Here is an 18,526-nt window from a genome sequence, read left to right on the forward strand (position 1 = left end):
GGCCGCCTTAACGACCAATATGGCCGCCCTATAAACCAATATGGCCACCTTATAAACCAATATGACCACCTTATAAACCAATATGGCCGCCTTATAAATCAATATGGCCGCCTTATAAACCAATATGGTCGCCTTATAAACCAATATGGCCACCTTATAAATCAATATGGCCGCCTTATAAAACCAATATGGCCACCTTAACAACCAATATGGCCGCCTTATAAATCAATATGGCCGCCTCAGCAACCAATATGGCCGCCCTGGCAACCGATGTGCCACCTTAGCAACGCGGCCTGCGGTAAAGCTTGAAGCCTTGGGGTTTCCCTCCTGGTTTTATGGGGGGGGGTTCCTTTATATTTGGGGGGGGGTCTCACACTCACCCGCCCGCAGCCCACTCCAATACTTGCTGTAGGCCTCCATGGTGCGGGCAATGCTGGCCAGGCCGCTGGGAGGGGAGAGAGAAGATGGGGGTCAGGGTGGGGACCCCAAAACCTCCATTAACCCCCCCCCTTCGACCCCCAAATCCCACCCTAAAACCCCAAATCCCCGCCCAAACACCCCATAACCCCCATAAGCCCCCCCAACCCATCCCAAAATGCCTTTAAACCCCCCCAATCCCCCCAAAAAGCCCCCTAAACCCCCCATAACTGCCCCAAATCCTCCCCCAAACCACCCCAAATATCTCCATGACCCCATAAGCCCCCCCAATCCACCCCAAAATGCCCCTAAACCCCCCATAACTGCCCCAAATTCCCCCCAAATGTCTCCATGCCCCCATAAGCCCCCCCTACCCCCCCCAAAATGCCCCTAAACCCCTCAGAACTGCCCCAAATCCCCCACAAACCACCCCAAATACCTGCATGCCCCCATAAACCCCCCCAACCCATCCCAAAATGCCTTTAACACCCCCCAAAATGCCCCTAAACCCCCCATAACTGCCCCAAATCCCCCCCCAAAACACCCCCCTCACCTTGGGGTGGGGATGATGGGCCCGGGGGGGTCCCCGGGGTCCCCCAGCAATGTATGAAGGGCAGCAATGGGACCCCCCGGCTGCCACCCCCCCTGCAAAGAGGGGGTTAGAGGGAGGGTTAGGGGGCAACAGTGGCACCTATAGAGCCCCCCAACCCCTATAGAACCCCCCATCCCCTATAGAACCCCCCACCCCCTATAGAACTGTCCCAACCCCTATAAGAACCCCCCATCCCCTATAAGAACCCCCCACCCCCTATAGAACCCCCCCATATCCTATAGAATCCCCTGTCCCCTATAGAACCCCCCTCATCTCCCATAGAACCCCCATCCCCTATAGAGCCCCCATCCCCTATAGAACCCCCCATCTCTTATAGACCCCCCCCATCCCCTATAGAACCCCCTCAAGACCCACAACATAGCTCCATATACATCCCCCCCCATCCCCTATAACCCCCATACATCCCATATCCCCTATAACCCCCCATACATCCCCTATAACCTCCCATACACCCCCCATACATCCCCTATATCCCCCCATACATCCCCTATATCCCCCATACACCCCCCATCCCCTATAACCCCCCATACATCCCCTATAACCCCCCATACACCCCCCATCCCCTATAACCCCCCATACATCCCCTATATCCCCCATACACCCCCCCATCCCCTATATCCCCCCATACATCCCCTATAGCCCCCATACACCCCCCATACATCCCCTATAACCCCCCATACATCCCCTATAACCTCCCATACACCCCCCTTACATCCCCTATAACCCCCCATACACCCCCCCCATCCCCTATAACCCCCCATACATCCCCTATATCCCCCATACACCCCCCACCCCCTATAACCCCCCTCCCACCCCCCCTATAAGCACCCATATGGCCTCCATAGGTCCCTCCTGCCCCCTATAACCCCCCCGTCCCCTATATCCCCCATACACCCCCCATCCCCTATATCCCCCCATATATCCCATATCCCCTATATCCCCCATACACCCCCCATCCCATATATCCCCCCATACATCCCCTATATCCCCATACACTCCCCATCCCCTATAGCCCCCCATACACCCCCCATCCCCTATAATCCCCCATACATCCCCTATAACCTCCCATACACCCCCCATACATCCCCTATATCCCCCATACACCCCCCCACCCCCTATAACCCCCCTCCCACCCCCCCTATAAGCACCCATATGGCCGCTATAGGTCCCTCCTGCCCCCTATAACCCCCCCATCCCCTATATCCCCTATACACCCCCCATCCCCTATATCCCCCCATACATCCCCTATAACACCCCATACATCCCCTATATCCCCCCATACATCCCCTATAACCCCCCATACATCCCCTATATCCCCCATACACCCCCCCACCCCCTATAACCCCCCATACACCCCCCTATAAGCACCCATATGGCCTCCATAGGTCCCTCCTGCCCCCTATAACCCCCCCCATCCCCTATATCCCCCATACATCCCCCATCCCCTATATCCCCCCATATATCCCCTATAACCCCCCATACATCCCCTATAGCCCCCCATACAGCCCCCCATCCCCTATAGCCCCCCATACATCCCCTATATCCCCCCATACATCCCCTATAACCCCCCATACACCCCCCTATAAGCACCCATATGGCCGCCATAGGTCCCTCCTGCCCCTATACCCCCCCCATACATCCCCTATAGCCTCCATACACCCCCCATCCCCTATAACCCCCCATACATCCCCTATATCCCCCATACACCCCCCCCATCCACTATAACCCCCCATACATCCCTTATATCCCCCATACATCCCCTATATCCCCCATACACCCCCCACCCCCTATATCCCCCCATACATCCCCTATATCCTCCATACAGCCCCATACATCCCCTATATCCCCCATACACCCCCCCATCCCCTATAGCCCCCCATACACCCCCCATACATCCCCTATAACCCCCCATACATCCACTATAACCCCCCATACACCCCCTATAACCCCCCATACATCCCCTATAGCCCCCATACACCCCCCATGCCCTATATCCCCCCATACATCCCCTACAGCCCCCATACACCCCCCCAATCCCCTATAACCCCCCATATATCCCCTATAACACCCCATACACCCCCCCATCCCCTATAACCCCCCATACATCCCCTATATCCTCCATACACCCCCATACATCCCCTATATCCCCCCATACACCCCCCCATCCCCTATAACCCCCCATACACCCCCCCATCCCCTATATCCCCCATACACCCCCTATATCCCCCATACACCCCCTATAACCTCCCATACACCCCCCCATCCCCTATATCCCCCCATACATCCCCTATATCCCCCATACACCCCCCCATCCCCTATATCCCCCCATACATCCCCTATATCCTCCATACACCCCCATACATCCCCTATATCCCCCATACACCCCCCCATCCCCTATAGCCCCCCATACACCCCCCATACATCCCCTATAACCCCCCATACACCCCCTATAACCCCCCATACATCCCCTATAGCCCCCATACACCCCCCATGCCCTATATCCCCCCATACATCCCCTATAACACCCCATACACCCCCCCATCCCCTATAACCCCCCATACATCCCCTATATCCTCCATACACCCCCCATCCCCTATAACCCCCCATACATCCCCTATAACCTCCCATACACCCCCCATACATCCCCTATATCCCCCATACACCCCCCCATCCCCTATATCCCCCCATACATCCCCTATAACCCCCCATACATCCCCTATATCCCCCATACATCCCCCCATCCCCTATAACCCCCCATACATCCCCTATATCCCCCATACACCCCCCATCCCCTATATCCCCCCATACATCCCCTATAACCCCCCATACATCCCCTATATCCCCCATACACCCCCCCACCCCCTATAACCCCCCTCCCACCCCCCCTATAAGCACCCATATGGCCGCTATAGGTCCCTCCTGCCCCCTATAGCCCCCCCCATCCCCTATATCCCCCATACACCCCCCATCCCCTATATCCCCCATACACCCCCCATCCCCTATAACCCCCCATACATCCCCTATATCCCCCATACACCCCCCATCCCCTATAGCCCCCCATACACCCCCCATCCCCTATAATCCCCCATACATCCCCTATAACCTCCCATACACCCCCCATACATCCCCTATATCCCCCATACACCCCCCCACCCCCTATAACCCCCCTCCCACCCCCCCTATAAGCACCCATATGGCCGCTATAGGTCCCTCCTGCCCCCTATAACCCCCCCCATCCCCTATATCCCCTATACACCCCCCCATCCCCTATATCCCCCCATACATCCCCTATAACACCCCATACATCCCCTATATCCCCCCATACATCCCCTATAACCCCCCATACATCCCCTATAACACCCCATACACCCCCCACCCCCTATAACCCCCATACACCCCCCCTATAAGCACCCATATGGCCTCCATAGGTCCCTCCTGCCCCCTATAACCCCCCCCATCCCCTATATCCCCCATACACCCCCCATACATCCCCTATAACCCCCCATACATCCCCTATATCCCCCATACACCCCCCATACATCCCCTATATCCCCCATACATCCCCTATATCCCCCATACACCCCCCCACCCCCTATAACCCCCCATACACCCCCCTATAAGCACCCATATGGCCTCCATAGGTCCCTCCTGCCCCCTATACCCCCCCCCATCCCCTATATCCCCCATACACCCCCCCATCCCCTATATCCCCCCATACATCCCCTATATCCCCCATACACCCCCACACCCCCTATAACCCCCCATACATCCCCTATAACCCCCCATACATCCCCTATATCCCCCCATACATCCCCTATATCCCCCATACACCCCCCATCCCCTATAACCCCCCATACACCCCCTATATCCCCCATACACCCCCCCATCCCCTATATCCCCCCATACATCCCCTATAATCCCCCATACATCCCCTATAACACCCCATACACCCCCCACCCCCTATAACCCCCCCCACACCCCCCTATAAGCACCCATATGGCCTCCATAGGTCCCTCCTGCCCCCTATAACCCCCCCCATCCCCTATAGCCCCCATACACCCCCCACCCCCTATAACCCCCCATACATCCCCTATATCCCCCATACACCCCCCCATCCCCTATATCCCCCCATACATCCCCTATAACCCCCCATACATCCCCTATATCCCCCATACACCCCCCCACCCCCTATAACCCCCCATACACCCCCCTATAAGCACCCATATGGCCGCTATAGGTCCCTCCTGCCCCCTATAACCCCCCCCATCCCCTATATCCCCCATACACCCCCCATCCCCTATAACCCCCCATACATCCCCTATAACCTCCCATACACCCCCCCATCCCCTATATCCCCCCATACATCCCCTATATCCCCCCATACATCCCCTATAACCCCCCATACATCCCCTATATCCCCCATACACCCCCCATACATCCCCTATAACCCCCCATACACCCCCTATATCCCCCATACACCCCCCCATCCCCTATATCCCCCCATACATCCCCTATAACCCCCCATACATCCCCTATAACCTCCCATACACCCCCCATACATCCCCTATATCCCCCATACACCCCCCATCCCCTATATCCCCCCATACATTCCCTATAACCCCCCATACACCCCCCTATAAGCACCCATATGGCCTCCATAGGTCCCTCCTGCCCCCTATACCCCCCCCCCATCCCCTATATCCCCCATACACCCCCCACCCCCTATAACCCCCCATACATCCCCTATAACCCCCATACACCCCCCTATAAACACCCATATGGCCTCCATAGGTCCCTCCTGCCCCCCATACCCCCCCCCATCCCCTATATCCCCTATAGGGCCGTACCTGGAAGGCGAGGATCAGGCGCCCCATAGCGAGCGATGCCAGCAGGTGGGTCAGCAGCGCCAGCCCCACAGGGGACAGACCCACACGGCCCTGGGGGGGAACCTATAGAATCTATAGGGAGCAAGGACCCCCCCCCCAGCCCCCTTTACCCCCCATAGAGCCCCTACAGCACCCACATGTAAACCCTATAGAACACACAGAGCCCCTATAGAGCCCACAACCACCCCATAGAGCCACCCTATAGCCCACCCTACAGACCAACCCTATAGACCAACACTATAGACCAACACTATAGGCCCACCCTATAGCCCACCCTATAGCCCACCCTATAGACCATCCCTATACGTGCGCCTTATAGACCAACCCTATAGCCCACCTTGTAGACCAACCCTATAGCCCCCCTATAGACCAACCCTATAGGCCCACCCTATAGTCCACCCTATAGACCAACTCTATAGGCCCACCCTATAGCCCACCCCTATAGACCAACCTTATAGATCAACCCTATAGCCCACCCTATAGACCAACCCTATAGCCCACCCTATAGACCACCCCTATAAACCAACCCTATAACCCACCCTATAGACCAACCCTATATCCTACCCTATAGACCCACCCTATAGACCAACCCTATAGGCCCACCCTATAGCCCAACTTATAGCCTATAGACCAACCTTATAGCCCACCCTATAGACCAACCCTATAGGCCCACCCTATAGACCAACCCTATAGACCACCCTATAGCCCACCCTATAGACAAACACTATAGCCCACCCTACAGACAAACACTATAGCCCACCCTATAGACCACCCTATAGACCAACCCTATAGGCCCACCCCATAGACCAACCCTACAGCCCACCCCATAGACCAACCCTATAACTCACCCTATAGACCAACCCTATAGGCCCACCCTATAGACCCACCCTATAGCCCACCCTATAGGCCCACCCTATAGCCCCCCCTATAGCCCACCCTATATGTTCCCATACCTCGGGGTCTCCCAGTGCACTATCACAGCTGGCAGCCACCAGGACAATGTGGGGCTGGAACTGAGAATAAAGGGGGGGGGTCTGCGTCACAACCCCTTGTAGGACCCCCAGGACCCCCCCAAGACCCCCCAGAACCCCCCAAGACCTCTTTTAAGACCCCAAGGACCCCTTGTAGGACCCCCAGGACCCCCCCAGGACCCTTTTTAGGACCCCCAAGGCCCCCTTTTAGGACCCCCAGGACCCCCCAATACCCCTTTTAGGACCCCCAGGACCCCTTGTAGGACCCCCAGGATCCCCCCAAGACCCCCCAGAACCCCCCAGGACCCCTTTCAGGACCCCTTTTAGGACCCCCAGAACCCCCCAGTACCCCTTTCAGGACCCCCAGGACCCCTCAGAACCCCCCAAGACCCCTTTTAGGACCCCCAGGACTCCCCAAGACCCCTTTTAGGACCCCCAAAACCCCCCCCAAGACCCCTTTTAGGACCCCTAGAACCTCTCAGCACCCCCCCAAGACCCCTCAGAGCCCCCCAGGACCCCTTTTAGAACCCCCAAGACCCCATCCAGGACCCCAAGGACCCCTCAGAGCCCCCCCAGGACCCCTCAGAGCCCCCAAAGACCCCTTTTAGGACCCCCAAGACCCCCCCAGGACCCCTTTTAAGACCCCCAGGACCCCTTTTAGGACCTCCAAGACCCCCCAGAACCCCCCAAGACCCCTTTTAGGACCCCCAGGATCCCTCAGAGCCCCCCAAGACCCCTTTTAAGACCCCCAAGACCCTCCAGAACCCCCTAAGACCCTTTTTAGGACCCCTCAGAACCCCCCCCCGGACCCCCAAGACCCCCCAGAACCCCCCCAAGACCCCTTTTAAGACCCCCAGGACCCCTTTTAGGACCCCCAGGACCCCTTTTAGAACCCCCAAGACCCCATCCAGGACCCCAAGGACCCCTCAGAACCCCCCCAGGACCCCTTTTAGGACCCCCAGGACCCCCCAAGACCCCTTTTAGGACCCCCAGGACCCCTCAGAGCCCCCCAAGACCCCTTTTAGGACCCCCAAGACCCCCCCAGGACCCCTTTTAAGACCCCCAGGACCCCTTTTAGGACCTCCAAGACCCCCCAGAACCCCCCAAGACCCCTTTTAGGACCCCCAGGATCCCTCAGAGCCCCCCAAGACCCCTTTTAAGACCCCCAAGACCCTCCAGAACCCCCTAAGACCCTTTTTAGGACCCCTCAGAACCCCCCCCCGGACCCCCAAGACCCCCCAGAACCCCCCCAAGACCCCTTTTAAGACCCCCAGGACCCCTTTTAGGACCCCCAGGACCCCTTTTAGAACCCCCAAGACCCCATCCAGGACCCCAAGGACCCCTCAGAACCCCCCCAGGACCCCTTTTAGGACCCCCAGGACCCCCCAAGACCCCTTTTAGGACCCCCAGGACCCCTCAGAGCCCCCCAAGACCCCTTTTAGGACCCCCAAGACCCCTCAGAACCCCCCAGGACCCCTTTTAGGACCCCCAGGATCCCTCAGAACCCCCCAGGACCCCTTTTAGAACCCCCAAGACCCCATCCAGGACCCTAAGGACCCCTCAGAGCCCCCCAAGACCCCTTTTAGGACCCCCAAGACCCCCCCAGGACCCCTCATAACCCCCCCAGGCCCCCTTTTAGGACCCCCAAGACCCCTCAGAACCCCCCCAGGACCCCTTTCACGACCCCAGGACCCCTTTTAGGACCCCCAAGACCCCTCAGAACCCCCCCAAGACCCCTCAGAGCCCCCCATGACCCCTTTTAGGACCCCCAAGACCCCCCCAGGACCCCTCATAACCCCCCCAGGACCCCTTTTAGGACCCCCAAGACCCCTCAGAACCCCCCCAGGACCCCTTTTAGGACCCCCAGAACCCTTCCAAGACCCCTTTCACGACCCCAGGACCCCTTTTAGGACCCCCAAGACCCCTTGTAGGACCCCCAAGACCCCTCAGAACCCCCCCAGGACCCCTTTCACGACCCCAGGACCCCTTTTAGGACCCCCAGGACCCCTCAGAACCCCCCCAAGACCCCTCAGAGCCCCCCAAGACCCCTTTTAGGACCCCCAAGACCCCCCCAGGACCCCTCATAACCCCCCCAGGCCCCCTTTTAGGACCCCCAAGACCCCTCAGAACCCCCCCAGGACCCCTTTTAGGACCCCCAGAACCCCCCCAAGACCCCTCAAAGCCCCCCAAGACCCCTTTTAAGACCCCCAGGACCTCCCAATACCCCTTTTAAGACCCCCAAGACCACCCCAAGACCCCTTTTAAGACCCCCCCCCACCTCGAATGCGATGGGCAGCAGGAGCTGCAGGCAGGCCGCTGTGTAGTCCCCATCGGTGGCGCCGGGCTATAGGGGACGGCGTCAGAAGACCCTATAGAGACCCCACCCTATAGGGGACAGCACCCCCCCCTCCCCACAATAGAGACCCCCCCACTGCCCCCCTAACCCTAATAGCATCCATACCCCCCCTATAGCATCCATACCCCCCCCATCCCCTATAGAATCCATACCCCCCAATAGCCCCCCCCATAGCATCCATACCCCCTATAGCCCCTATAGCATCCATACCCCCCTACAGCCCCCCCTATAGCATCCATACACCCCTATACCCCCCCTATAGCATCCATACCCCCCCATAGCCCCCCCCATAGCATCCATACCCCCCTATAGCCCCCCCTATAGCATCCATACCCCCCTACAGCCCCTCCTATAGCATCCATACCCCCCTACAGCCCCCCCTATAGCATCCATACACCCCTATACCCCCCCTATAGCATCCATACCCCCCCATAGCCCCCCCCATAGCATCCATACCCCCCTATAGCCCCCCCTATAGCATCCATACCCCCCTACAGCCCCTCCTATAGCATCCATACCCCCCTACAGCCCCCCCATAGCATCCATACCCCCCTATAGCCCCCCCTATAGCATCCATACCCCTCTATAGCCCCTCCATAGCATCCATACCCCCCTACAGCCCCTCCTATAGCATTCATACCCCCCCCATAGCCCTATAGAATCCATAGCCCCCCTATAGCCCCCCCTATAGCATCCATACTCCCCTATAACCCCCCTATAGCATCCATACACCCCTATAGCCCCCCTATAGCATCCATACCCCCCTATAGCCCCCCTATAGCATCCATACCCCCCTATAGCCCCCCCTATAGCATCCATACCCCCTATAGCCCCTATAGCATCCATACTCCCCTATAACCTCCCCTATAGCATCCATACCCCCCTATAGCCCCCCCTATAGCATCCATACCCCCTATAGCCCCCCTATAGCATCCATACCCCCCTATAGCCCCCCCTATAGCATCCATACCCCCTACAGCCCCCCCTATAGCATCCATACCCCCCTTATAGCCCCCCCTATAGCATCCATACCCCCCTACAGCCCCTCCTATAGCATCCATACCCCCCCCATAGCCCACCCTATAGCATCCATACCCCCCTATAGCCCCCCCTATAGCATCCATACCCCCCTATAGCCCCCCCATAGCATCCATACTCCCCCTATACCCCCCCTATAGCATCCATACCCCCCCATAGCCCACCCTATAGCATCCATACCCCCCTATAGCCCCCCTATAGCATCCATAACCCCCCATAGCCCCCCTATAGCATCCATACCCCCCCATAGCCCCCCTATAGCATCCATACCCCCCTATAACCTTCCCTATAGCATCCATACCTCCCTATAGCCCCCCCATAGCATCCATACCCCCTATAGCCCCCCCTATAGCATCCATACCCCCTATAGCATCCATACCCCCCTACAGCCCCTCCTATAGCATTCATACCCCCCCCATAGCCCTATAGAATCCATAGCCCCCCTATAGCCCCCCCTATAGCATCCATACTCCCCTATAACCCCCCCTATAGCATCCATACCCCCCTATAGCCCCCCTATAGCATCCATACCCCCTACAGCCCCCCTATAGCATCCATACACCCCTATACCCCACCTATAGCATCCATACCCCCCTATAGCCCCCCCTATAGCATCCATACCCCCCTATAGCCCTCCCTATAGCATCCATACCCCCCTATAGCCCCCATACCCCCCCTATAGCCCCCATCCCCTATATCATCCATACCCCCCCATACCCCCTCCTATAGCATCCATGCCCCCCCTATATCCCTCCCTATATCATCCATACCCCCCCATAGCCCCCTATAGCATCCACCCCCCCCCCATCCCCTATAGAATCCATACGTCATCCCAGCGCAGCTCCACGGTGCAGCCCTCCCCCCCGGCACTGCCGACCATTGGGGGGGGGGTCCGGCCCCAATGCACCCCGAAATAGACAACACTAAATATAGGGGGGGGGGAGAAGCATGAGGGGGGGTCCCAATGCCCCCCATTAACCCCCCAGACCCCCCAGTGCTCCCAAGACCCCCCAGTGCCCCCCCAGGACCCCCCAGTCCCCTCCCAGTACCCCCCCATACCCCCAGGACCCCCCCAATCCCCTCCCATTGCCCCCAAGACTTCCCAGGACCCCCCCAGGACCCCCTCAGTTCCCTTCCCATTCCCCCCCAGTCCCTCCCAGTGTCCCCCCAGGACCCCCCAGAGCCCCCAAGACCCCCCAGTCCCCTCCCAGTGCCCCCCCAAGACCCCCCAGTCCACTCTCATCACCCCCAAGCCCCTCCCAGTACCCCTCATTGCCCCCCCAATACCCCCAGGACCCCCCAATCCCCTCCCATTGGCCCCCATGACCCCCCAGTGCCCCCCCAATAATCCCTGGACCCCCCCAGTCCCCTCCCATTGCCCCCCATTGCCCCCCAGTTCCCCCCCATTCCCTCCTAGTGCCCCCCCAGTGCTTTCCAATACCCCCAGGACCCCCCCATTCCCCCCCATTGCCCCCCCAGGACCCCCCACTGCCCCCCCCAATACCCTCAGGACCCCCCCCCAGTCCCTCCCATTGCCCCCCATGACCCCCCAGTGCCCCCCCAATAATCCCTGGACCCCCCAGTCCCCTCCCATTGCCCCCCATTTCCCCCCAGTTCCCCCCCATTGCCCCCCAGTCCCTCCCAGTACCCCCCCAATACCCCCAGCCCCTCCCATTGCCCCCCGGACCCCCCAGTACCCCCCCAGCACCCCCATTACCCCCCCATTGCCCCCCCAAATACCCCCAGGACCCCCCAGTCCCCTCTCATTGCCCCCCAGCCCCTCCCAGTACCCTCCCATTGCCCCCCCAATCCCCTCCCATTGCCCCCCAGTTCCCCCCAGTACCCCCCTATTGCCCCCCAGTCCCCCCCACTGCCCCCTCAATACCCCCAGGACCCCCCAATCCCCTCCCATTGACCCCAGGACCCCCAGTCCCTTCCCATTGCCCCCCAGTCCCCCCCAGTCCCTCCCAGTATCCCCCCAATCCCCCCCCACTACCCCCCAATCCCCTCCCATTGCCCCCCAGGACCCCCCAGTGCCCCCCCAAATACCCCCAGGACCCCCCAATCCCCTCTCATTGCCCCCCAGCCCCTCCCAGTACCTCCCTATTGTCCCCCAGTCCCCCCCACTGCCCCCCCCAATACCCCCAGACCCCCCCAGTCCCTCCCATTGCCCCCCCAATACCCCCAGTGCCCCCCATTCCCCCCCCAGGACCCCCCAGTTCCCCCCCAGTCCCTCCCATTGCCCCCCATTCCCCCCAGTGCCCCCCATTCCCTCCCCATTCCCCCCCCAGTTATTCCCCAGTCCCTCCCAGTACCCCCCAGTCCCAACCCAGTGCTCCCAGTTCCCCCCCAGTGCCCCCTATTGCCCCCCCAGTTCCCCCCCATTGCCCCCCCAACCCCCCCAGTTCCCCCCCATTCCCCCCCCGTGCCCCCCCAATCCCCCCCATTCCCACCTGGGATCCTGCTGGAAGATCCGGGCTGTTTCCTTGGGGGGGGTCGCGCACCAATCCACAATGAGGACACTGCAATGGTTTGATATGGGGGGGGGGGCATTGACCCTATAGACACCATAGGACCCCAAAGACACCCCCATTGGATCCCATATCCCCCTATGGTTCCCATACCCCCCTATGGATCCCATATCCCCCCTATGGATCCCATACCCCCCCCATACCCACCCCATAGACCCCACAACAACTATGGACCCCCAAACCCCCTATGGATCCCATATCCCCCTATGGATCCCATATCCCCTATGGATCCCATATCCCCCTATAGATCTCATACCCCCCCCTATGGACCCCATACCCACCCCATACCCCCCCCATAGACCCCACAACCCCCTCTATGGACCCCACAGCCCCCTATGGACCCCCAAACCCCATATGGACCCCATACCCCCCCCTATGGACCCCATACTCCCCTATGGATCCCATACCCCCCTATGGACCCCATATCCCCCTATGGATCCCATACCCCCTATGGATCCCATACCCCCCCCTATGGATCCCATACCCCCTCTATGGATCCCATATCCCCTATGGATCCCATACCCCCCTATAGATCTCATACCCCCCCCTATGGACCCCATACCCACCCCATACCCCCCCCATAGACCCCACAACCCCCTCTATGGACCCCACAGCCCCCTATGGACCCCCAAACCCCATATGGACCCCATACCCCCCCCTACAGACCCCATATCCCCTATGGATCCCATACCCCCCCTATGGATCCCATACCCCCCTATGGACCCCATACCCCCCCTATGGATCCCATACCCCCCTATGGATCCCATACCTCCTATGGATCCCATACCCCCCTATGGATCCCATACCTCCTATTGATCCCATACCCCCCTATGGATCCCATATCCCCCTATGGATCCCATACCCCCCTATGGACCCCACACCCCCCTATGGACCCTACATCCCCCTATGGACCCCATACCCACCTCATACCCACCCCATAGACCCCACAACCCCCTCAATGGACCCCCAAACCCCATATGGATCCCATACCCCCCTATGGATCCCATACCCCCCCTATGGACCCCATACCCCCCCTATGGATCCCATACCCCCCTATAGATCCCATACCCCCCTATGGATCCCATACCCCATATAGACCCCATACCCCCCTATGGATCCCATACCCCCCTATGGACCCCATACCCCCCCTATGTATCCCATACCCCCTTATGGACCCCATAACCCCCCTATTGATCCCATATCCCCTATGGATCCCATACCCCCCTATAGATCTCATACCCCCCCCTATGGACCCCATACCCACCCCATACCCCCCCCATAGACCCCACAACCCCCTCTATGGGCCCCACAACCCCCTATGGACCCCCAAACCCCATATAGACCCCATATCCCCCCTATGGATCCCATACCCCCCTATGGATCCCATACCCCCCTATGGATCCCATACCCCCCTATGGATCCCATACCCCCCCTTACCGTTGCACCCCGGGCTGTTTCTGGGCTGCCCTTGCTGCGATGGCAATGGGGTCCACGGGGGGGCTGAGGGGACAAAGGACCCTATAGAAACCCCACAGCACCCCACACCCACCCTACAGCGCCCCATGGTGACCCTATAGAAACATATAAGGGTTTTATAATGTTCTATGCTGGCCCTATAACATCTTATGCTCACCCTACATAACCTATAGCATCTTACATAGATCCTACAACACCCTATAGAAACCCTATAACATCCCATAAAAACCCCATAATACTTTATGATGACCCTATATAAACACATATGGATCTTACATTACCCCACAAGGACCCTAAGCACCCTATAGAGACCCTATAGCATCTCATAGCAACTCCATGACACCCTAAAGCCCCTATAAGCTGCATGGTACCCTATAGAAAACCTAAAAGACCTAGAAAACCCTATAGAACCCCCAGGGCCCCTATAGGATCCTTGGGGCTGTCATTCTTCCTATAGAACCCATAGGGCCTTCTCAGGACTCAAGAGCCCCTATAGCATCCCTAGGATCCCCACTGACCCTATAGAACCCCCAGGGTCCCTATAGGATCCCAGGAGCTGTCAGTGATCCTATAGAATCCATAGGGCCCTTTTAGGACTCCAGGGTCCCTATAGCATCCTCAGGGCCCCTATAGAATCCCTGGGACCCCCATTGACCCTATAGAACCCCCAGGGTCCCTATAGGATCCCTGGAGCTGTCAGTGTCCCTATAGAATCCATAGGGCCCTTTTAGGATCCCAGGCTCCCTATAGCATCCCTAGGATTCCCACTAACCCTATAGAACCCCATAGCTCTACAACAGCCCCCCCCCACCCCTATATGCACCACCCCCCTCCCTATAGACCCCATAGACCCTCCATGTCCCTATAGGATCCCTGGAGCTGTCAGTGTCCCTATAGAATCCATAGGGCCCTTTTAGGATTCCAGGGTCCCTATAGCATCCCTAGGATCCCCACTGACCCTATAGAACCTTGGGGGGCCCTATAGCATCCCTAGGATCCCCATTGACCCTATAGAACCCCCAGGGTCCCTATAGGATCCCTGGAGCTGTCAGTGTCCCTATAGAATCCATAGGGCCCTTTTAGGATTCCAGGGTCCCTGTAGCATCCCTAGGATTCCCACTAACCCTATAGAACCTTGGGGGGCCCTATAGCATCCCTAGGATCCCCATTGACCCTATAGAACCCCCAGGGTCCCTATAGGATCCCCGGAGCTGTCAGTGATCCTATAGAATCCATAGGGCCCTTTTAGGATTCCAGGCTTCCTATAGCATCCCTAGGATCCCCATTGACCCTATAGAACCCCCCGTGTCCCTATAGGATCCCTGGAGCTGTCAGTGATCCTATAGAATCCATAGGGCCCTTTTAGGATCCCAGGGTCCCTATAGCATCCCTAGGATCCCCATTGACCCTATAGAACCCCCCGTGTCCCTATAGGATCCCTGGAGCTGTCAGTGATCCTATAGAATCCATAGGGTCCTTTTAGGATTCCAGGGTCCCTATAGCATCCCTAGGATTCCCACTAACCCTATAGAACCTTGGGGGGCCCTATAGCATCCCTAGGATCCCCACTGACCCTATAGAACCCCCAGGGTCCCTATAGGATCCCTGGAGCTGTCAGTGATCCTATAGAATCCATAGGGCCCTTTTAGGACTCCAGGGTCCCTATAGCATCCTCAGGGCCCCTATAAAATCCCTAGGATCCCCATTGACCCTATAGAACCCCCAGGGTCCCTATAGGATCCCTGGAGCTGTCAGTGATCCTATAGAATCCATAGGGCCCTTTTAGGACTCCAGGGTCCCTATAGCATCCCTAGTATCCCCATTGACCCTATAGAACCCCATAGCTCTACAACAGCCCCCCCCCACCCCTATATACACCCCCCCCCCCCCCCCCATAGCCCCCCCGGTACCTATAGGATCCATAGGGTCCCAGCAGCGCCATCCCATTGCGGACGTCCCCACTCAGCACCCGGCCCAGCAGCGCCAGCAGAGCCCCCACAACACGGACATGGGGGTCCTGGGGGGGCACAGGGCTCAGAGACCCCCCCCATAGCACCATAGGGACCCCCACCCCATAGACCCCCCTTGGGACCCATAAACCCCCCCATTAACACCTATAGGATCCAGACCCCCCCCAAGACCCCATAGACCCCCCTTGGGACCCCCCCATTAACACCTATGGGATCCATAACCCCCCAAGACCCCATAGACCCCCCTTGGGACCCCATAGACCCCCCCATTAACACCTATGGGATCCAGACCCCCCCCAAGACCCCATAGACCCCCCTTGGGACCCCCCCATTAACACCTATGGGATCCATAACCCCCCAAGACCCCATAGACCCCCCTTGGGACCCCATAGACCCCCCCATTAACACCTATGGGACCCAGACCCCCCCCTCAAGACCCCACAGACCCCCCTTGGGACCCCATAAGCCCCCCATTAACACCTATGGGATCCAGACCCCCCCCAAGACCCCATAGACCCCCCTTGGGACCCCCCCATTAACACCTATAGGACCCAGAACCCCCCCAAGACCCCATAGACGCCCCTTGGGACCCATAAGCCCCCCATTAACACCTATGGGATCCAGAACCCCCCCAAGACCCCATAGACCCCCCTTGGGACCCCCCCATTAACACCTATGGGATCCAGACCCCCCCCAAGACCCCATAGACCCCCCTTGGGACCCCCCCATTAACACCTATAGGACCCAGAACCCCCCCAAGACCCCATAGACGCCCCTTGGGACCCATAAGCCCCCCATTAACACCTATGGGATCCAGAACCCCCCCAAGACCCCATAGACCCCCCTTGGGACCCCCCCATTAACACCTATGGGATCCAGACCCCCCCCAAGACCCCATAGACCACCCCATAAACCCCCCCACTAACACCTATGGGACCCAGACCCCCCCCCAAGACCCCATAGACCCCCCTTGGGACCCCCCCATTAACACCTATGGGATCCATAACCCCCCCAAGACCCCATAGACCCCCCCATTAACACCTATGGGACCTAACCCCCCCTCAGAACCCCATAAACCCCCCTTAGGACCCATAACCCCCCCATTAACACCTATGGGACCCAGACCCCCCCCTCAAGACCCCATAGACCCCCCTTGGGACCCCCCCATTAACACCTATGGGATCCATAACCCCCCCAAGACCCCATAGACCCCCCTTGGGACCCCATAAGCCCCCCATTAACACCTATGGGATCCACAACCCCCCCCAAGACCCCATAGACCCCCCTTGGGACCCCATAAGCCCCCCATTAACACCTATGGGATCCAGACCCCCCCCCAAGACCCCATAGACCCCCCTTGGGACCCCCCCATTAACACCTATGGGATCCAGACCCCCCCAAGACCCCATAGACCCCCCTTGGGATCCATAGACCCCCCCATTAACACCTATGGGATCCAGAACCCCCCCAAGACCCCATAGACCCCCCTTGGGACCCATAGACCCCCCCATTAACACCTATGGGACCCATAACCCCCCCAAGACCCCATAGACCCCCCTTGGGACCCCCCCATTAACACCTATGGGACCCATAACCCCCCCAAGACCCCATAGACCCCCCCATTAACACCTATGGGACCTAACCCCCCCTCAGAACCCCATAAACCCCCCTTAGGACCCATAACCCCCCCATTAACACCTATGGGACCCAGACCCCCCCCCCAAGACCCCATAGACCCCCCTTAGGACCCATAAACCCCCCCATTAACACCTATGGGATCCAGAACCCCCCCAGGACCCCATAGACCCCCCTTGGGACCCCCCCATTAACACCTATGGGATCCAGACCCCCCCCTCAAGACCCCATAAACCCCCCCATTAACACCTATGGGACCCAGACCCCCCCCATCAAGACCCCATAGACCCCCCTTGGGACTTATAGACCCCCCCATTAACATCTATGGGACACAGACCCCCCCCTCAAGACCCCATAGACCCCCCTTGGGACCCCATAAACCCCTCCCATTAACATCTATGGGACCCAGAACCCCCCCAAGACCCCATAGACCCCCCTTGGGACCCATAAACCCCCCCATTAACACCTATGGGACCCAGACCCCCCCCTCAAGACCCCATAGACCCCCCTTGGGACCCCATAAGCCCCCCATTAACACCTATGGGATCCAGACCCCCCCCCAAGACCCCATAGACCCCCCTTGGGACCCCCCCATTAACACCTATGGGACCCAGACCCCCCCCTTGGGACCCC

General features: G+C 58.9%; 1 protein-coding gene across 8 annotated transcripts in view; it reads right to left on the reverse strand.

The window, feature by feature from the left end:
• LOC146751293 (protein deacetylase HDAC6-like) overlaps window positions 1-18,526 on the reverse strand; it is a 45,857-nt gene that overhangs the window by 19,045 nt on the left and 8,286 nt on the right. For 3 of the 8 annotated variants that reach the window (XR_014941691.1, XM_085534859.1, XM_085534863.1), the window contains 9 exons: window positions 16,199-16,305; window positions 14,250-14,312; window positions 12,735-12,803; window positions 11,108-11,204; window positions 9,166-9,231; window positions 6,870-6,929; window positions 5,878-5,979; window positions 971-1,062; window positions 381-445 (listed from right to left, as the gene is read on the reverse strand). Coding sequence is in view for 7 of the 8 variants with exons in the window: in XM_085534859.1 (XP_085390985.1) it covers window positions 381-445; window positions 971-1,062; window positions 5,878-5,979; window positions 6,870-6,929; window positions 9,166-9,231; window positions 11,108-11,204; window positions 12,735-12,803; window positions 14,250-14,312; window positions 16,199-16,305 (721 nt within the window). In the remaining variant the exon portion in view is untranslated. The remainder of the gene's footprint in view (window positions 1-380; window positions 446-970; window positions 1,063-5,877; window positions 5,980-6,869; window positions 6,930-9,165; window positions 9,232-11,107; window positions 11,205-12,734; window positions 12,804-14,249; window positions 14,313-16,198; window positions 16,306-18,526) is intronic. The other 5 variants (XM_085534860.1, XM_085534864.1, XM_085534861.1 and 2 more) reach the window with 4 other exon arrangements.

This window comes from Coturnix japonica, unplaced genomic scaffold (genome assembly GCF_054131305.1).
Source record: "Coturnix japonica strain WE unplaced genomic scaffold, WE-NBRP24 Scf102, whole genome shotgun sequence".
NCBI lineage: Eukaryota > Metazoa > Chordata > Aves > Galliformes > Phasianidae > Coturnix > Coturnix japonica.